The sequence below is a fragment of the Micropterus dolomieu genome, linkage group LG07, assembly GCF_021292245.1.
Source record: "Micropterus dolomieu isolate WLL.071019.BEF.003 ecotype Adirondacks linkage group LG07, ASM2129224v1, whole genome shotgun sequence".
Taxonomy (NCBI): domain Eukaryota; kingdom Metazoa; phylum Chordata; class Actinopteri; order Centrarchiformes; family Centrarchidae; genus Micropterus; species Micropterus dolomieu.
In genome coordinates this window covers 11460093-11475507 of record NC_060156.1, presented here as the reverse complement: position 1 = coordinate 11475507, position 15415 = coordinate 11460093, and the positions used below count along the sequence as shown (strand labels likewise).

General features: G+C 39.6%; 3 protein-coding genes and 1 long non-coding RNA gene across 8 annotated transcripts in view; 2 read left to right on the top strand and 2 right to left on the bottom strand.

The window, feature by feature from the left end:
- The window catches only part of tmem169b (transmembrane protein 169b), a 5328-nt gene extending 4093 nt beyond the window's left edge, over window positions 1-1235 (bottom strand). The window contains exon 1 of one of the 2 annotated variants that reach the window (XM_046054929.1): window positions 1115-1235. The gene's annotated coding sequence lies outside the window, so the exon portion shown is untranslated. Of the gene's footprint in view, window positions 1-304; window positions 592-1114 lie in introns of those variants that run through there. The other variant, XM_046054928.1, reaches the window with a different exon arrangement.
- An 89-nt stretch (window positions 1236-1324) lies between these two features.
- LOC123974146 (protein SIX6OS1) lies at window positions 1325-5380 on the top strand. 2 transcript variants are annotated; one of them, XM_046054606.1, is made up of 14 exons: window positions 1325-1467; window positions 1844-1900; window positions 2042-2168; window positions 2316-2405; window positions 2497-2684; window positions 2777-2819; window positions 2916-3027; window positions 3148-3277; window positions 3397-3467; window positions 4113-4312; window positions 4395-4530; window positions 4612-4653; window positions 4742-4769; window positions 4841-5380. In XM_046054606.1, the coding sequence occupies exons 1-14, from the start codon at window positions 1419-1421 to the stop codon at window positions 4966-4968; spliced, it is 1401 nt and encodes a 466-aa protein (XP_045910562.1). In that variant the 5' UTR covers window positions 1325-1418; the 3' UTR covers window positions 4969-5380. The 2 variants fall into 2 exon arrangements, with proteins under 2 accessions (XP_045910562.1, XP_045910561.1); XM_046054605.1 differs by having other exon boundaries at window positions 4107-4312.
- pfkla (phosphofructokinase, liver a) overlaps window positions 5159-15415 on the bottom strand; it is a 14087-nt gene continuing 3830 nt past the window's right edge. Inside the window, exons 5-22 of the mRNA XM_046054604.1 lie at window positions 13221-13386; window positions 12724-12768; window positions 12524-12632; window positions 12211-12306; window positions 11721-11813; window positions 11007-11132; window positions 10855-10919; window positions 10411-10474; window positions 9867-10013; window positions 9696-9766; window positions 8899-8986; window positions 8646-8798; window positions 8025-8189; window positions 7876-7937; window positions 6546-6657; window positions 6335-6434; window positions 6143-6248; window positions 5159-6064 (exon numbers count right to left, since the gene is read on the bottom strand). Of these exons, the coding sequence (XP_045910560.1) occupies window positions 5917-6064; window positions 6143-6248; window positions 6335-6434; window positions 6546-6657; window positions 7876-7937; window positions 8025-8189; window positions 8646-8798; window positions 8899-8986; window positions 9696-9766; window positions 9867-10013; window positions 10411-10474; window positions 10855-10919; window positions 11007-11132; window positions 11721-11813; window positions 12211-12306; window positions 12524-12632; window positions 12724-12768; window positions 13221-13386 (1916 nt within the window). The 3' untranslated portion in view covers window positions 5159-5916. The remainder of the gene's footprint in view (window positions 6065-6142; window positions 6249-6334; window positions 6435-6545; window positions 6658-7875; window positions 7938-8024; window positions 8190-8645; window positions 8799-8898; window positions 8987-9695; window positions 9767-9866; window positions 10014-10410; window positions 10475-10854; window positions 10920-11006; window positions 11133-11720; window positions 11814-12210; window positions 12307-12523; window positions 12633-12723; window positions 12769-13220; window positions 13387-15415) is intronic.
- LOC123974147 overlaps window positions 13778-15415 on the top strand; it is a 16912-nt gene continuing 15274 nt past the window's right edge. For 2 of the 3 annotated variants that reach the window (XR_006825763.1, XR_006825764.1), the window contains exon 1: window positions 13778-13890. This is a non-coding gene — a long non-coding RNA (uncharacterized LOC123974147). The remainder of the gene's footprint in view (window positions 13891-15415) is intronic. The other variant, XR_006825765.1, reaches the window with a different exon arrangement.

Below are 15415 nucleotides of genomic sequence, written 5' to 3'. Positions count from 1 at the left end.
GGGGGGGGGGGTCTCTCTTTTGCATGACAGCACAACGATACTCTGGATATGCTGCGACCTCAGTGTATCATCCTATCCCCTTTATAGGAATAACGACAGAAAAACTACACAATCCACAGACGGATTGTAGTGATTTTCCAAAAGAATGCATACTATGAGAAGAGGGAGCGAAATCGACAATGAAACCCATTCTTCACACAGCTGATCCCCTCCCATTTAAATCCCACCCATGTCCGCTCTTTTGTCTGCAGACGCCAGGCGGCGAACAAGATGTACTCTAACAAGAATTTAAATTCAATCTTACCTTCAATAGGTTGAACAAGCACCGGGTAGATAAACTATACAGTGTGAGGATAAATCGCTGTATTTGCCTGACACATCTCGGGAGCCCACACGTCACAGCGCTGTTTTTCGCTGATACAGATGCGCTACGCAAAATGATTTCCAGAATAGCACAAAACCCGCCCATCTATCCTCTGCCAGCCATCCAGGATCCTAACTGCCGTCATGTGAACATGAGGGGAAAAAAGATGGACCAAAACATCTATCTATGTCTATGAAAAGCACTGTCCTAGAGAATAACAGAAATGATAGGCTAAAAATAAATTAAAATCATATAATGAAGTGTATTTTTTTTTTTTTTAATTGTGTAACTTAAAGTATGCATTTCCTCAGTTGAATATTGGCTATGATTAAGTTACACAACATTTCACTATTTATATTAGGCTACTGACACTTACATGTTTTCATATAAACCAAAATGCACAATAATTTTTCATTTATTCAGTCATTCAGTGTTGGGGGGGGGGGTTACAGTCATGGTGACTTCTACTGTGAGATATCATGTGTTATGATTGGTATAGCTTACATAACTGATGTAAAAACGTTTGCCAAAAGTACAAAGTGAACTATGCTAACATCAGTTCCAGCTAAAATGAAAAACGCTTTACATTAGATGAAGGTAAAGTTAACGTTACATAACAACTGAGCTGAGACTGTTTGCTGAAACCTGTCACTTCTGAAACTGTTCAGTTCATCCAATTGACATGTAACTAAATGATAACCCATATATCCAGGTTCTCTTAAATAAAATAACATGTTACAATATGAATACCTTGTTACTCCATCCATAAGATCACAGAGTTGAACGAATAACGCGTCGTTTCTTCTATGTTGAAAGGGTGAACGTTTGAACCGTTGACAGCAGCAGCAGCCAGGTGTTCTGTCGATTTATGCTACCTATCGAGAAGTGCAATTTAGCGGTTCTGCGCATGCGTATGACCCACAAGCGTGGTTTGTTTCCACGCCCATAAATCTGTGCAACCTTGCTGTTGGGAATGCCGTCGAGAAAGTGGCCGTTGACAGTTGGTAACGTTACAGGAGTCTGCTAATGTGGCTGAACTCAGGCTGGTGCAAAAATGAACGAAATTTCACTTAATACTATTGACAGCCTCCTTTTTCAATTTGGTGAGTTCAGTTATTGAGTTTATTGTAGGTTAACAGTTGTAGTTTTGCTCTTATTTGATGTTTGCTTGGCTTACAATGTAAAAGGTTAAGCTAACGTTAACTGCTTGGCTAACAAATGTCAATAACTTAGTAAGCAAGCTATTTTTGGAGTTCCTTAACTAAACTAACATTATCTTAACTTTAAGCTAATTAAGTGAAGAGATAATAACACTACTAATTTTTATTAATAATAATACTAATACTAACGTGCTACCACTGACAAACCACAAATTTTTTTTTTCCCATGGCAGTAAAGTCCAATAAAGTTGAATTGAAAATATAAAATAAAACATTAGTTATTTTCAAATAAGATAACACTAAGATGTTTATTTTATAGCTCTTCAAACTCGGGAACTTTCCCTAAAGAAGAATTCAATCAACCAACAAATTAAAGGTATGTCCAACAGTAATTATTCTTAGTAGGATTAATTTGACATTTGTATGAAAGACAAGCAAATTGGTGTAACTATCACCATAAGGTTAGATTTTATGTTGTTTAATGATGTCTATAAAGTATTCCAATTCTTGTCAACAGTTTGCAGAGCTGACATTGCTGAGAAAAGGTCTCACATTGAAACAATCCGCAGAAATACCAAGAGACTTGAGCTAGAAATCAGGGTGAAGCAGAACTCTGTGATACACAATAAAGACAATTGTAAAAGGTATGATGACTAGCTAACATTAATACATAGGCCAAACAATGATGGATCAAGCTGATACATAATTCAATTTTACATTTAACTTAAGGTAAACAGTGCAGTGTGGTATAGATAGTCATATATTACTGCTTGTCATCCATGTGATTTTAGCATGAAGGCGATTAACAGCCTGCTTCTTCAGTATGAGCAGACAATGAAAGAAGAACTGGAGAGCAGAAAAGCCAGCTACAACCGTGACAAGTGGGTTCAGTGGTGTTTAATTGTGTTTAAATACATTGGTGTGGGCAGTGATGAAAATAGCATAATTGTTCTTTATTTGTAACCCAACAAGGGAAGTCTACGAAGAGAGAATTGCAAGCTATAAGAAGATATTCCAGACGCATAAAGAATATTATTACCAAAATCCTCTTGCTCAAAAGCTCCTCACGCTGCAGGATGAAAAAGAGGAGATTGAGTGTAGGATCAAGGCTTGTGATGATCGAATAACAATGAAACTGAAGGAGCTGGACCGACTTACTGGTAATAAACATTTTACATCATCACAACTTGCTCTGGTGGATCTGAAATATGTACAGCTCTTTAAATAGTTAATTTATTTTCTGCTTGACTAGGTCCAGCAGTAAATTCTTCTTCCACTGAGAAATTACCAGACAGGTATCTTTCATTAATCTTTCATTAGATAACAAAGAATAATTACGCATAGCCTCCAGCAAAGTTCAGTATTACTGTGATCGAGTCTTTTCTTTCTAGTGTTTCTGGCCAGCAGCCCATTACAGAACCAGACAAGCAATTAGATTCTCAGACAGAAGAGAAAAGTGATTCTTCTATTGACATCTCCTCTCTTAATCTCAACCAGACAAAGGTACTTGGATACATCTAGCAATACTAATGGCACTGCAGAGTTGACGAAATTCTAGCACTTTTGAAAAGTAAAATCTCTTTATTTATTTTTATTTTTTTTTACATTTTTACAAACTTGAAGATTGGTCATAAAACCTTAATAGAGGCAAATGATGAAATTTGTGAGGAAAACAAGGTTCAGGATACAGCTGCTTGCAGTCCTTCCCCGGAAGAAGCATGCAATGAGCTGTGGCCATGTGAGCAGTTGGAAGGTAAGAAGAGCAAAGTCCTTTATGTTCCAGCTAATGACAGCACTTTACACACATGGCATGTTTTTCGTGTTTGGATGTTTATGTTACACCAAACCCCATTAGCAGATTATTTATTTCAGAACAAGGCTGGCCAGATGTGATGCACACTGACGAGCAGGACCAGGAAACTGGACCACTGGACCCGGTCTTGGTAATGTTTCTCTACTATACCTAGTCCTAGACTTACCTTAAAGTTTTCCCAATTGACCAAAAAACACTTCCCTCTTAGCCCTGCTAGTATCTTGCCTGGTGTACTGTGTCTTTTGGGTACTGGTTTTGAGATCTCCACCATTAAGACAACTGTATCCATCCCAAAAAAATGGAAGGAAAAAGGCCTTTTAATTATGGGACACTACACCGATTTTAAGTTATCATCAGTTTCTAGTTACAAGGAGTACTATTCGGCCTATTTTAAACACAAAAAAATAACCCGAATGATGTCATCAGAGTTGTCTCGACTGAGGCTTGCAGACTACCAACTTGTAAGGACAAACCTGCGCAACAAATTGTGGGTGTGAGGTTTGAAAGACATAGACGTTTACCAGACAGGGAGGGTCTAATAATCAATACTTTCAAGGTGCATAATGGGAAATTTAGGGTGTGTTTTTTTTGTTTGGCCCATACTAGTGACTAAAGTCAGGATATTTCAGCCTCTCAGCTAAACTAAAAATCAGTTTTATCAGATTGTATCCAATAAAAACACAGTGCCATAATGGTCTACACTGTAAATGGAATTTCAGAGGTTTTCAATCTTGGAAATACTTTTAAACTCAAGGTGTTTTCTGCATAGGAACAGCATTCCACTGCTTCAGACATAGATGAAGCAGTGGAGGAGGAGATGGAGGAACGACCAGCTATAGAGGAAGAGCAGGCACCAAACGAAGAGGGCAACAAGGAACTTGTTGCTTTTCCACAGTCATCATCTCAGGAAACTAATCCTCAGTCCTCTCCTGCGAAAACAATAGTTGTGCCTTCAACTCCAACATTTCCATTTAAGTAAGGCTTTGTCTGAGTTGTCCAACACTTTGACTCAGTGTTAAGTCAGCTTCTAAGAACTGTTTTTGTGTTGCTGTTTCAGCTTTAGCCCTGGCAGCTCCCCACATCAAGGGATCTCTGCTACCAAATCTCCAGCTTTCCTGTTTTCTCTGAACTCTGATCCCAGCACCCCAAGCTTCCCTGGCTTTGGCTTTGATGTCGGCTCATCACAGGATGAGGTGAGGAGTGAGCAAAACGAAAAAGTGATTTGACAGAATTTCAGTTTCTTAGTTTTGGAATTACCTCCCGTTTCTTTACAGGACTCATCTTTCGCTTTCACCGGTTCCTTTTTCACTGAAAAGGTATTTTACTTTCACTGTAACCCCTCTTTATTTCATGCAGTATTACTAGAATAAACCAAAACACCAAAATATATTCATCTCTTTCCAGAAAACCACAGAATCAGAGGCTTCAGGCTGTAAGTATCAAATCTGTTTTTGTGATGTGTGTTACCTGCTTTGACCTACAGGTATGTGTATGATTTTTCAGGCTCTGAGTTCCCGTTTGGCCAACAAGAGCCAAGTGAAGACTTCCAGTTTGCCTTCACCTCAAAGAGCGATCAGACATCTAACAAAGAGAACACCAGTGAGGATTTTACATTTTCATTCAACTTTTAGAGTTCATCTGAAATGCTGACATTGTTGTGTTTGTAAGACTAGTTTGTTACTTATTTCTTCAGTAATGTTCTCATATATTGGGGTTATGACAAACACCTTAGGTAAGGGTTCAAGGTTTAACAACACTAAATAATTATTGTGTTGTAATTATTGTGCCATTCACACCACAATGAACATAATTCTAACATTATTACTGTTGAATAAAATTTTACTGAATATATTGCATAAGTATCAAAATAATACAAAACATATGTTCATGTTTCTGTCTTTACAGATTTCTCTATATAAGTACAGTAGTTGTGAAGTTTAATGGAGTCTTGTTATTCTGTGATTTGCATTAACTAATTCTAACTACATTCAGTCGTAGACAGTGTATAAATAAAAGAAAATAAACATCTCACTGGTCCCATGAGTCACGGTCACATTCTGACAGATTTAAACATGTATCAGAAGAGTTTCTCAAACCAACCACTGGGGCACTTAAATTAATTTACATTTACATACACATAAATTTTACTTGAGGTTCCTGATGAGATTATTTATGGTTTAGTGAAATCAATATTTTGATTATATTTGATTATGTAAGCAAACCATTAATATCACACCACATGCAACATTTTCAATTGTACATTAACAAATTTTTGGCTTCATGGCACACTTGGTTATCTTTTTAAGGCAGTGATTTGGCTTTACAAGGCCTCGCTTAGTGATGAAAATAGCAAAATCAGTTCTGTTTTGAATCATTCAATAAATGAATACTTGAAGTAAAATTCTACATTATTTATGATGCTGACAACAGACTGGGATCAATGCTGGCTTGAAAAGTCTTCAGTCTTGTAAACATGCACAGCAGCAGATTGAAAACCATTCTTAAAATATATAGTTTGTGTAAAAATGAAGGATGGACTGATTAAAAAGTGCCAAGAGCATACTGTTGCATTGGAGAGCCTAGAACCCAGAGTCTATGCTGATGGAGCGTTGAGTCACATGTTCAAGCTCTCCTGGGACATATTCACAGAAGCTGGTTTGGTACTTGGCCAACATTTTTAGCATCGGCCGAAGATTAATCCACCACTGGACCGTGGGCATCCTGTGCCTGGAAAAAAAAGAGGCATAATTTACATATTAACACTGATTAAGAATTGTTATTTAAGAGAAAGCTGTATTTGCTTACTCAAAATCAGTCGCAGCCTTCAGTTCAGTAACTGGGATGAATGAGATGACCTTCCTGTTGAGGCCAAGAACACACGCTGTATCTGGCGAGTTGGCAAACACGCGGCCTGGTGGGAAAACAAACAAAATCACAGTGGTTTGATTTTCAGAGCAATTTACTCCTGTCAGCTATGACTTTATACATCATCTCTACCTTGTCTGAAGTTTTCTGTCAGCCTCTCTGAAATCCACTGGATAGCCCTCACACCCAACTTAGTGCCAAAATTTCTGTCAAAGGGAGAAGGTGCCCCTCCCTAGAGCACAAACACAAATTGAGTATAAATATGTGGCAAGACTCTGTCTCTTCACAGTATACCGTTGTCACTGCTAAGCTGTGTTTTGCCAGTTGTATGGTGGCTCCGTACCTGCTGAAGGTGTCCCAACACATTGACTCTGCAGTCAAAGATACCCTTCCCCTCTGATGAATACAGCTTATAGATGAAATCTGTGGTGTAGTTTTCATGGCATTTTTCATTCCTGTTATGATAGAGACAGCGATTAACAAAGGGAAAACTTAAGCGAGACGAGGTTTCAGAAATATACAGTGCAAGGTTCCCACGCGTCCTGGAAAACCTGGAAAACAGTTGACCAATTTAACAGTCATGGAAAACACATGGAAAATGAGAGAAAAAGTAAAACATCCAATACTGTGATTTTAGAAAGATCTGGTTCAACCGAATGCTGGGAATTGTTAGTAGGCAAAATTGTAGGCTGTTCAGTTATTGGTGTTCAGGCAGCAGTGGTTAAAATGTAATTCATAAGAAAAGGATAGAACATAAATGGATTTCCAAAACAAAAAAAACCAATGGCAACACTACAAAAAAACAATAACCTTATTTAAACATAGCATTGGAACAAGATCAACTTGTCATAAATTCTACGCATGTAATCGATGATTTCATTTCAAGTTATAGCCACAGATTGCACAATTTAAAAAAACAGACTTTCGCAGAGAGAACATATTAGTGATCAGTCACCAGCGAGATTATCACTGAAAATGTCCTGGAAAAGTCCTGGGAAATGATCTCTAGAAATAGTGGGAACCCTGAAAGTGTGATATGTTCTAAATATCCTGTACAGTTGTCTTTTTGAATGTGTTTTGTTGAAATTAAATAGTTCAGATGTTTAATATTTTTTAGGCTTTGCTTTAGATAGCAATTTCCTTTGCTTGGCCGGTCCACCACTTTGGTCCAGACTGAAACATCTCAACAACTTTTGGGTCGATTGCCAGGACATTTTGTACAAACAATAATTTTGCTCAGATGATAAATCCAAATCTACTTCTCTGATCATCAGTCAACATATAGCGCCATAATTTTGTAAAAATGTGCAGTTTGTCCAATTATTTGGTTTATGACCAAATACCTGCAAACTAAAAAGATTCCCATCATCCTCAGCAGTACTTTATGTTTAGGAAATGTTAACATGCTAACACGCTAGCTGATAAATGTTAGCACTGTCACCATGATGTTAGTATTTAGCGTAAAACCCCTCACAGATCTGTGTCTGACTCTTAGTCTTGTTTTTTTTAAATGGAGATCTATGTACATACTTGCTCAGCCTTTAGTAAACCATAGCATGATGGCAGCAAAAAAAGATAAAACATAGATGACACTTTTCATCAGCTTCTCCAACTATGCATGAGAATCTCTGTATGGGTGTATGAATGTATGGAGCTGAGTGAGCGTTTTGTACCTCAGTACAAGACCCCGCTGGATGTCCTTCTTCATCTTTTCAGTTAAATGGTCCACATTAGTCTGTCAAAAGGCCAGATAATTAAAGAGACAGAAAGCTGTGAAGAAAGACAAAAAAACAAACAGAAGGGGATTATCTTTTGGCCTTACCTTCAGGTCGTGTATGTCGAAGGGCTCTTCATAAATGTAGGCTGCGTCAGCACCCACAGCTATACCGGTGCAGGTTGCCAGATAGCCACAGAATCCACCCATTGTCTCCACCACAAACACTCGCCTCTTGGTCCCAGTGGCAGACTGCTTGATCTTGTCGCAACTCTGAAGGGGAAATTGAAATGGCAGTGTGAAAGGAGACATTGGTATTTGAGGGCAGGGTTCAAAATTGTTCTTCTGTAAGTGGAGAGAGAGTCCACATTAAAGTACTTCTAATTAACCCTCATCTATACTGTGCTGCCTCTAAAAAGAGCAAAACACAACAGAAATACGCAGCTTGAAAAGACAATAAGTTGCTCCTCACAGGAAGGACTGTTTATGTGTTCTTTTTCCAGGTGAGGTGGTTAATATGAAAGTACAGGGGTGAACTACAGTGCTGCTCGCCTCTTTCCTCTGAACGGCTCTTGCTGTCAGCCCTGTTAAGTATACAGAGTTCAAAGTGTATCTTGGTAATACTACAGCTCATATTAGATGTGATGTTTTCTGGTTTGGTTCAGTCTCTTCATGTTAATCCTGAAACATCAAAGCCGCACTGTTAATTTGCCATCTGCTCAGCATTACCTCCATGGCAGCATTAACAGCCGTGTCTGCTCCCAGGCTGAAGTCTGTTCCAGGGACGTTGTTGCTGATGGTGGCAGGGATTATACAGATAGGGATGCAGAGCTCATCATAGTGACTCCGGGCTTCAAACAGCTGCAGCACACTTTCGTACCCCTTTGAAAGTCACCAAGAGGTAGACTGAAAACCTCTTTGATGTAACATTTACACTTGAAATTAATATACAAGTTGTGAAGGCTTGTGTCTGATGCCCTACCTCAAACCCTCCAATTACAAGAATAGCCGAGATGTTGAACTTGGTGATGGTTTCCACAATCTTCTCCATGTTTTCGTTTGGAAGAGTTCTGAAATACGACATCAAACAGAAATTAAAAATAACTTAAAGAGGCCAATTTGGCTTGGAGGATGTTTTGTTACGTCTTGAGAAATCACGTAACATCATCCTGGTCCCTTAGCTTTGTCTACACATTTTTACCAGAAAATCTGCACTACAAACTGGGGCCCTTGAATTTATAAGGTATGTGTGGGAAGGTCAAAAGACAATATTGGAAACATTATGGGGACTGTTAGATCCAGTGTTTTTGAAAGTTCACACAGCCAGGACATTTATATTTATTTAAATTTAATAAAACCCTCTTATTAGGTATATTAAGAGGTAGGAATCTTAAAACATCGATGTATTTTTTCATAACATTTACTCTGAAAAAATATTCATGGATGTTATAAGTAGATAGAAATGTCTGTTTTGGCTAATCTAGCAAATCAAGTACATGACAAGTAAACATTTATTATTGCAAAAATAACAGAAATCCAATTTTGCTGTAATGCAGACATGATGATTGGTTCCTTAACACAGTATAAATTGTATGGCAAAATCTCTGGCTGTTGACAAAACATATTGTCTCATGGTATATGTTGTCATACTGCCTACTTGTGGCCTCTACATCAATTTTGGCTTTAAAAAAACTCCCTCAAGTCCCCAAACTATTCTTAAGTTTACTTAAATATGTTCACATCATAGAATCATAGAAATCAAGGTGCCCTGTTGCTCACCGATTTGTCCCCAGCAGTGAGCCCCCTTGACCTGTCCATCCTGCGACACTATGCCATTCCATCTCAAAAACCTGCAGACAGACACGGGTGTCAGTACTGAACAGTTTCTTATCAGTCTCATATGGGTTATTTGTTGTGGCATGGTACGGATGTAGCGGTAGAAGCCCTCACCGCCCCTTTGGCAAGTCCTTTAAAGCCATCGTGGACAGCGTAGACCTTGTGTCCGTGAGCGAGGGCTAACCTCACAGCAGACCTCACCGCTGCATTCATCCCTGGAGCCGGAGCGCCCACGTTCAGAATAGCCAAAGAGAAATTGCTCTAAGGAAGCATGAGTCAGATATTACTACGCAATTTGAGAATTCTTTTGTAAATGTAATGTAAATGCTCCGTACTTGTATAGCGCCTTTCTAGTCTTTTCAACCACTCAAAGCGCTTTTACACTACATCTGCATTCACCAGTCACACACATTCATACACTGAGCCTAAATGCTCAAACAGAAATTAACAGTCACACTCATTCATACACTGGCGGAACAGCCGCCAGGGGTTCAGGGGTTCAGTATCTTGCCCAAGGACACTTCGACACGCAACCAGGGGGAGCCAGGGATTGAACCACCGACCTTCCGATTAACGGCCAACCCGCTCTACCTCCTGAGCCACAGCCGCCCCCTTTTCCATGTGTGCACGAGTGCGTTCATGTCTGTGAGAGTCTTACCTCAGACTCTGCAGGCTTCTGGAAGGCAAGAAGCTTGTAGATGTTCCAGTTGTTCTCAAAACTCCTGCAAGAAAATCATTATTTTTAGCATGCTCTTGTTTATTATAGGCACAGATAAAACAACAAATTTAAATCGGGTGTATGATTAAAATGAATGGGGTACATTTTAGGGGTATTTTGTAGACTGTAGAACAAGGCAGGTTTGCATTATAATATAGTGATATATTAAAACCATAAATATAGACTGTATAGAAAAATACATTGTATACTGTATATTATAATGTTTTATTGCTGTACTTTTAGTAGTGCCTTGTTGTATTTTAACCTGTGAAGCACCTTGGTCAATCTTGGTTGTTTTAAGTGTGCTATATAAATAAAATTGATATGAATATTGATAAAAAGATTAAAACAAATTAATGTACACAAAAAAACCTCAGCTCTCACCCTCCACGCAGTTTGACAGACTCATCAAACTTCTTTTCATTCATGGCCGTCTGCACCAACTTCGTCTGCAAATAATAATTAATGACAAATACAGCAACCTCCCACTGTTTGTCCATTAAAATAATTTATACAAATCGAGGAGAGCAACTCACCATCTCCACACCCTCCATTAGAGGCAGACGAACAACTTGGTTACCTGAGAGGCCAATGACACAGGCTGGGGTGTCAGGAGAGGCCTCCATCAGGGCAACCACTGCCTCCACACCCAACTTACTGCTCTGAAAACACAAGCAAGTCCACACGCGTGCATTTAAATGTATAGATAATGAATGTTGGGAGTATCATCTCCTACTCATCTGTATTGTCTTGTATTGGTTTTAAGTATGTAAATGGTTTATTAGGCAGTGTGTAGTATATCACCAGTAATTCACTGTAATCCTGTATAAAGATTCTTTCCAAGAACAGAATTTGTGACAAACAATTTTTCCTAACGCTATAAAGTAGTTCATATTTATAAACATCAGCAGAGTGTATGTTCAAAATCATGATGTCTTACTGTGTATTACAGCACTTATACACTGGCCACTCAACAAATGTAAAAGGTCAAAAAATCTTGCACAGTATTACAGCGTCAAGAATTGTCACAGTGGTTACCAGCAGTTAACCTTGGTTTATAGTAATCATTAGATATGTGGTGGCACCTGCTAGCCAATCAGAAACAAGTATTTTCCCCTTCCCTAAAGGCTATGAGTGGCATGTTCAACCTTTTAGCAGTTTAGATCTGCAGTTTATGCAATTAAATGTTCAAACTATTGCTGAAAAAGCACATTTGTATGGAAAAAAGAACATCAGTATGTACAACTCACCAATATTCTGTCAAAGGCTGAAGGAGTTCCTCCTCGCTGAACATGGCCGAGGACTGTCACTCTTGTATCATAGCCCAGCCTCTTCACCACCAGCTTCAAACAGACATGGAAGCAGGTCAATGTATTACAGGTTTGTCATTTGTCATGTGCGCACAACAGAGAGACAGTGAGAGAAAAGTCCTTTGCAAACATTTGAGAGGAAACTCTTCTAAAGCATTTTACAACTTACTTTAGTTTCAGGCTTACCAACCAACAAACAACAACAACCTATCCTTCATATACACCTCCTGTGTTATATTATCAGCAGAACTAGCCCCAATATCACAATACAATCTCTACTGATACAGAGTAATCATTTACTATGCACGAAAACTGCTTTCTTCTAGTTCAACATTTGCCAACATTAAATCACCACTTGATTATTGGGCAGCTGGTACATGCAGTAAAGACAGCCATCAATCATCCCCAGTCCTTAAATCTTTAAACTTACATCTTTTACATAAGTTGAGGAGATCGGCTTGCCATTAAAGTCAATGGCTCCTTCTGCGATGATTATAATGTTGAGTCTTGACCCAGTTATGCGGCTCTGGAGGTAAACAGATACAAACATATTAACCAGTAAGTCAGTGAGCACAATCCAGCCTCACAGCACTGTATTTTTGAGGAAATGTAGCCTCCTCTATTCCTGAAATGCTTTTAAACCAAAGAGAATGTTGATATTTCAGACAGATTCACATCTCCTGAGAATATATAAGTATGTACCTTGATCTGATATAAAGTTTTGACTATTTTTCGTGTCTTACCCCCTCTAGACGGGCACACATGAGGTCCTCCCAGCCCTCATGAGGAGGAGCCTCTGGAATGAAAAGCCAATCTGCCCCGGATGCCAGTGCTGACACCAGGGCCAGATATCTGGAGTAATAGCACAGAGCAAAGCACAATAATTTGTTTTATTCAGGGGCAGTATTTAAAGAATAGTAAAATGGGTCAGAGTGTTACTCACCCACAGTGTCGCCCCATGACTTCCAGAACGAAAGTGCGCTGGTGGCTGTAGAAGGTACACAAAATTACTATTGGAACAAGCTAATAAATATTTGCAGCAAATACGTGAGCATGCAAACAGAGAACTTTCAGATTTTAGCAACATCCCGAGATCCAAGGGGGCAAGTCTGGACAAGATTACAGAAATCATTCCAAACTGGCTTGTCTAAACCTGAAGCTACTGTTTATGGCAAAGAAAAAGCAGCATTCCACACATTTAAGAAGCTGTAAACAGAGAATGTTTTGCATTTTTTGATGACCAAAAACAGTTGCCAATTAATTTCCTGATGACCGACAAATCAATTAACGATGAACTGAATATCTATTACTGCTTACACTATCTAGGTTTTCTCCATTAAATGTTATATCTTCATATTCTACTAACAAATAACAACTGCTGTTTGATGAAGCACCAGCGGCTTCAATGCTGCCACTGCTCAATATCACACAGTGTCTGACCTTTGGGCGGTGGTCATGATAGCATCAATTATCTCCATGATGCGGTGCAGCGCGGAGTCAGCTCCGATGGTCATGTCGGTGCCGCAGAAGTCGTTGTCGATGGAGCCCACAAGTCCCACGATGTTCAGGTTGTCGTTCTGCTTGGCCAGAGTGTCTGTGATCCGGCCTGCAGCACATACACACACAAACACATTGCTGTAAATATTACATTAGCAGCGTACAATTATATACATAATAGCAAAAGAAAATAATCATAATACTACAATACAAGCTAGAAATGTATTCATAATATTTATGGTCACTTGTCACGACTCTTGCATCTGACACCTGAGTTTGAGACTGAGTGAGTGTGTTTTCATTTGTTTTTTCCCTTTGTGTGAGTGAGGCACGCTTGGTGTGTTTTTGTTTGGTCTGTTTTTCTCCCCTCCCCTCAGTTTTTTAGGCCTGGGCGTGTTTGGCTTCCTGGGGTGGCAATAGCTGCACCCGCTGGTAGTCACACACCTGGTCCTGATTAGCCATCCCTACCACTACTTAAGGAGAAGCCAGACCATTCCCTGCTGGATTGTTAAGTTGTGTACTGTAGGCTAAGCCTGTTTGTCAAGTTACCAGTTTGCCTTTACTAATTTCTGTCCCCAGAAACTGCTTGGAAGGAAACTCCCTGCCACCTAAGGTTGGTCCCAAAACCAGTACTCTTAAAGTGATACCAATACCCACTTTATTCAATAACTTGCATAAAATGCCACCTGTTGAAGCCAGAGTAGTCCATTGGAAGCCTATTATCTTTTTATTATGGACAAGCAAGGTTATCTACACTCACCTAAAGGATTATTAGGAACACCATACTAATACTGTGTTTGACCCCCTTTCGCCTTCAGAACTGCCTTAATTCTACGTGGCATTGATTCAACAAGGTGCTGAATGCATTCTTTAGAAATGTTGGCCCATATTGATAGGATAGCATCTTGCAGTTGATGGAGATTTGTGGGATGCACATCCAGGGCACGAAGCTCCCGTTCCACTACATCTCAAAGATGCTCTATTGGGTTGAGATCTGGTGACTGTGGGGGCCATTTTAGTACAGTGAACTCATTGTCATGTTCAAGAAACCAATTTGAAATGATTCGAGCTTTGTGACATGGTGCGTTATCCTGCTGGAAGTAGCCATCAGAGGATGGGTACATGGTGGCCATAAAGTGATGGACATGGTCAGAAACAATGCTCAGGTAGGCCGTGGCATTTAAGCGATGCCCAATTGGCACTAAGGGGCCTAAAGTGTGCCCCACACCATTACACCACCACCACCAGCCTGCACAGTGGTAACAAGGCATGATGGATCCATGTTCTCATTCTTTTTACGCCAAATTCTGACTCTACCATCTGAATGTCTCAACAGAAATCGAGACTCATCAGACCAATCAACATTTTTCCAGTCTTCAACTGTCCAATTTTGGTGAGCTCTTGCAAATTGTAGCCTCTTTTTCCTATTTGTAGTGGAGTGAGTGGTACCCGGTGGGGTCTTCTGCTGTTGTAGCCCATCCGCCTCAAGGTTATGTGTGTTGTGGCTTCACAAATGCTTTGCTGCATACCTCGGTTGTAACGAGTGGTTATTTCATTCAAAGTTGCTCTTCTATCGGCTTGAATCGGTCGGCCCATTCTCCTCTGATCTCTAGCATCAACAAGGCATTTACGCCCACAGGACTGCCACATACTGGATGTTTTTCCTATTTCACACCATTCTTTGTAAACCCTAGAAATGGTTGTGCGTGAAAATCCCAGTAACTGAGCGGATTGTTAAATACTCAGACCGGCCCGTCTGGCACCAACAACCATGCCACGCTCAAAATTGCTTAAATCACCTTTCTTTCCCATTCTGACATTCAGTTTGGAGTTCAGGAGATTGTCTTGACCAGGACCACACCCCTAAATGCATTGAAGCAACTGCCATGTGATTGGTTGATTAGATAATTGCATTAATGAGAAATTGAACAGGTGTTCCTAATAATCCTTTAGGTGAGTGTATTTTGTTTTGTTTCAAACAACTATGGGAAATGGTATCTGATGGCTCCTCATCCTAATTAGGTCATCCTCCCGAGTAGTAGCCTATGATATTGAGAAAGAATAGGCTACAGCTTGTTTTTTTGGGGGGGGGGGGGTTGAATGAGAAAAGTAAAATAAATTAGTGACCAAATAAGTGG

Coding starts and splice junctions, on each gene's coding strand:
- LOC123974146 (XM_046054605.1), top strand. CDS start 1,419: ATGAACGAAATTTCACTTAATACTATTGACAGCCTCCTTTTTCAATTT. Junction 2,406..2,496: donor GCCAGCTACAACCGTGACAA/GTGGGTTCAGTG, acceptor TAACCCAACAAG/GGAAGTCTACGAAGAGAGAA. Junction 4,531..4,611: donor TCGGCTCATCACAGGATGAG/GTGAGGAGTGAG, acceptor GTTTCTTTACAG/GACTCATCTTTCGCTTTCAC.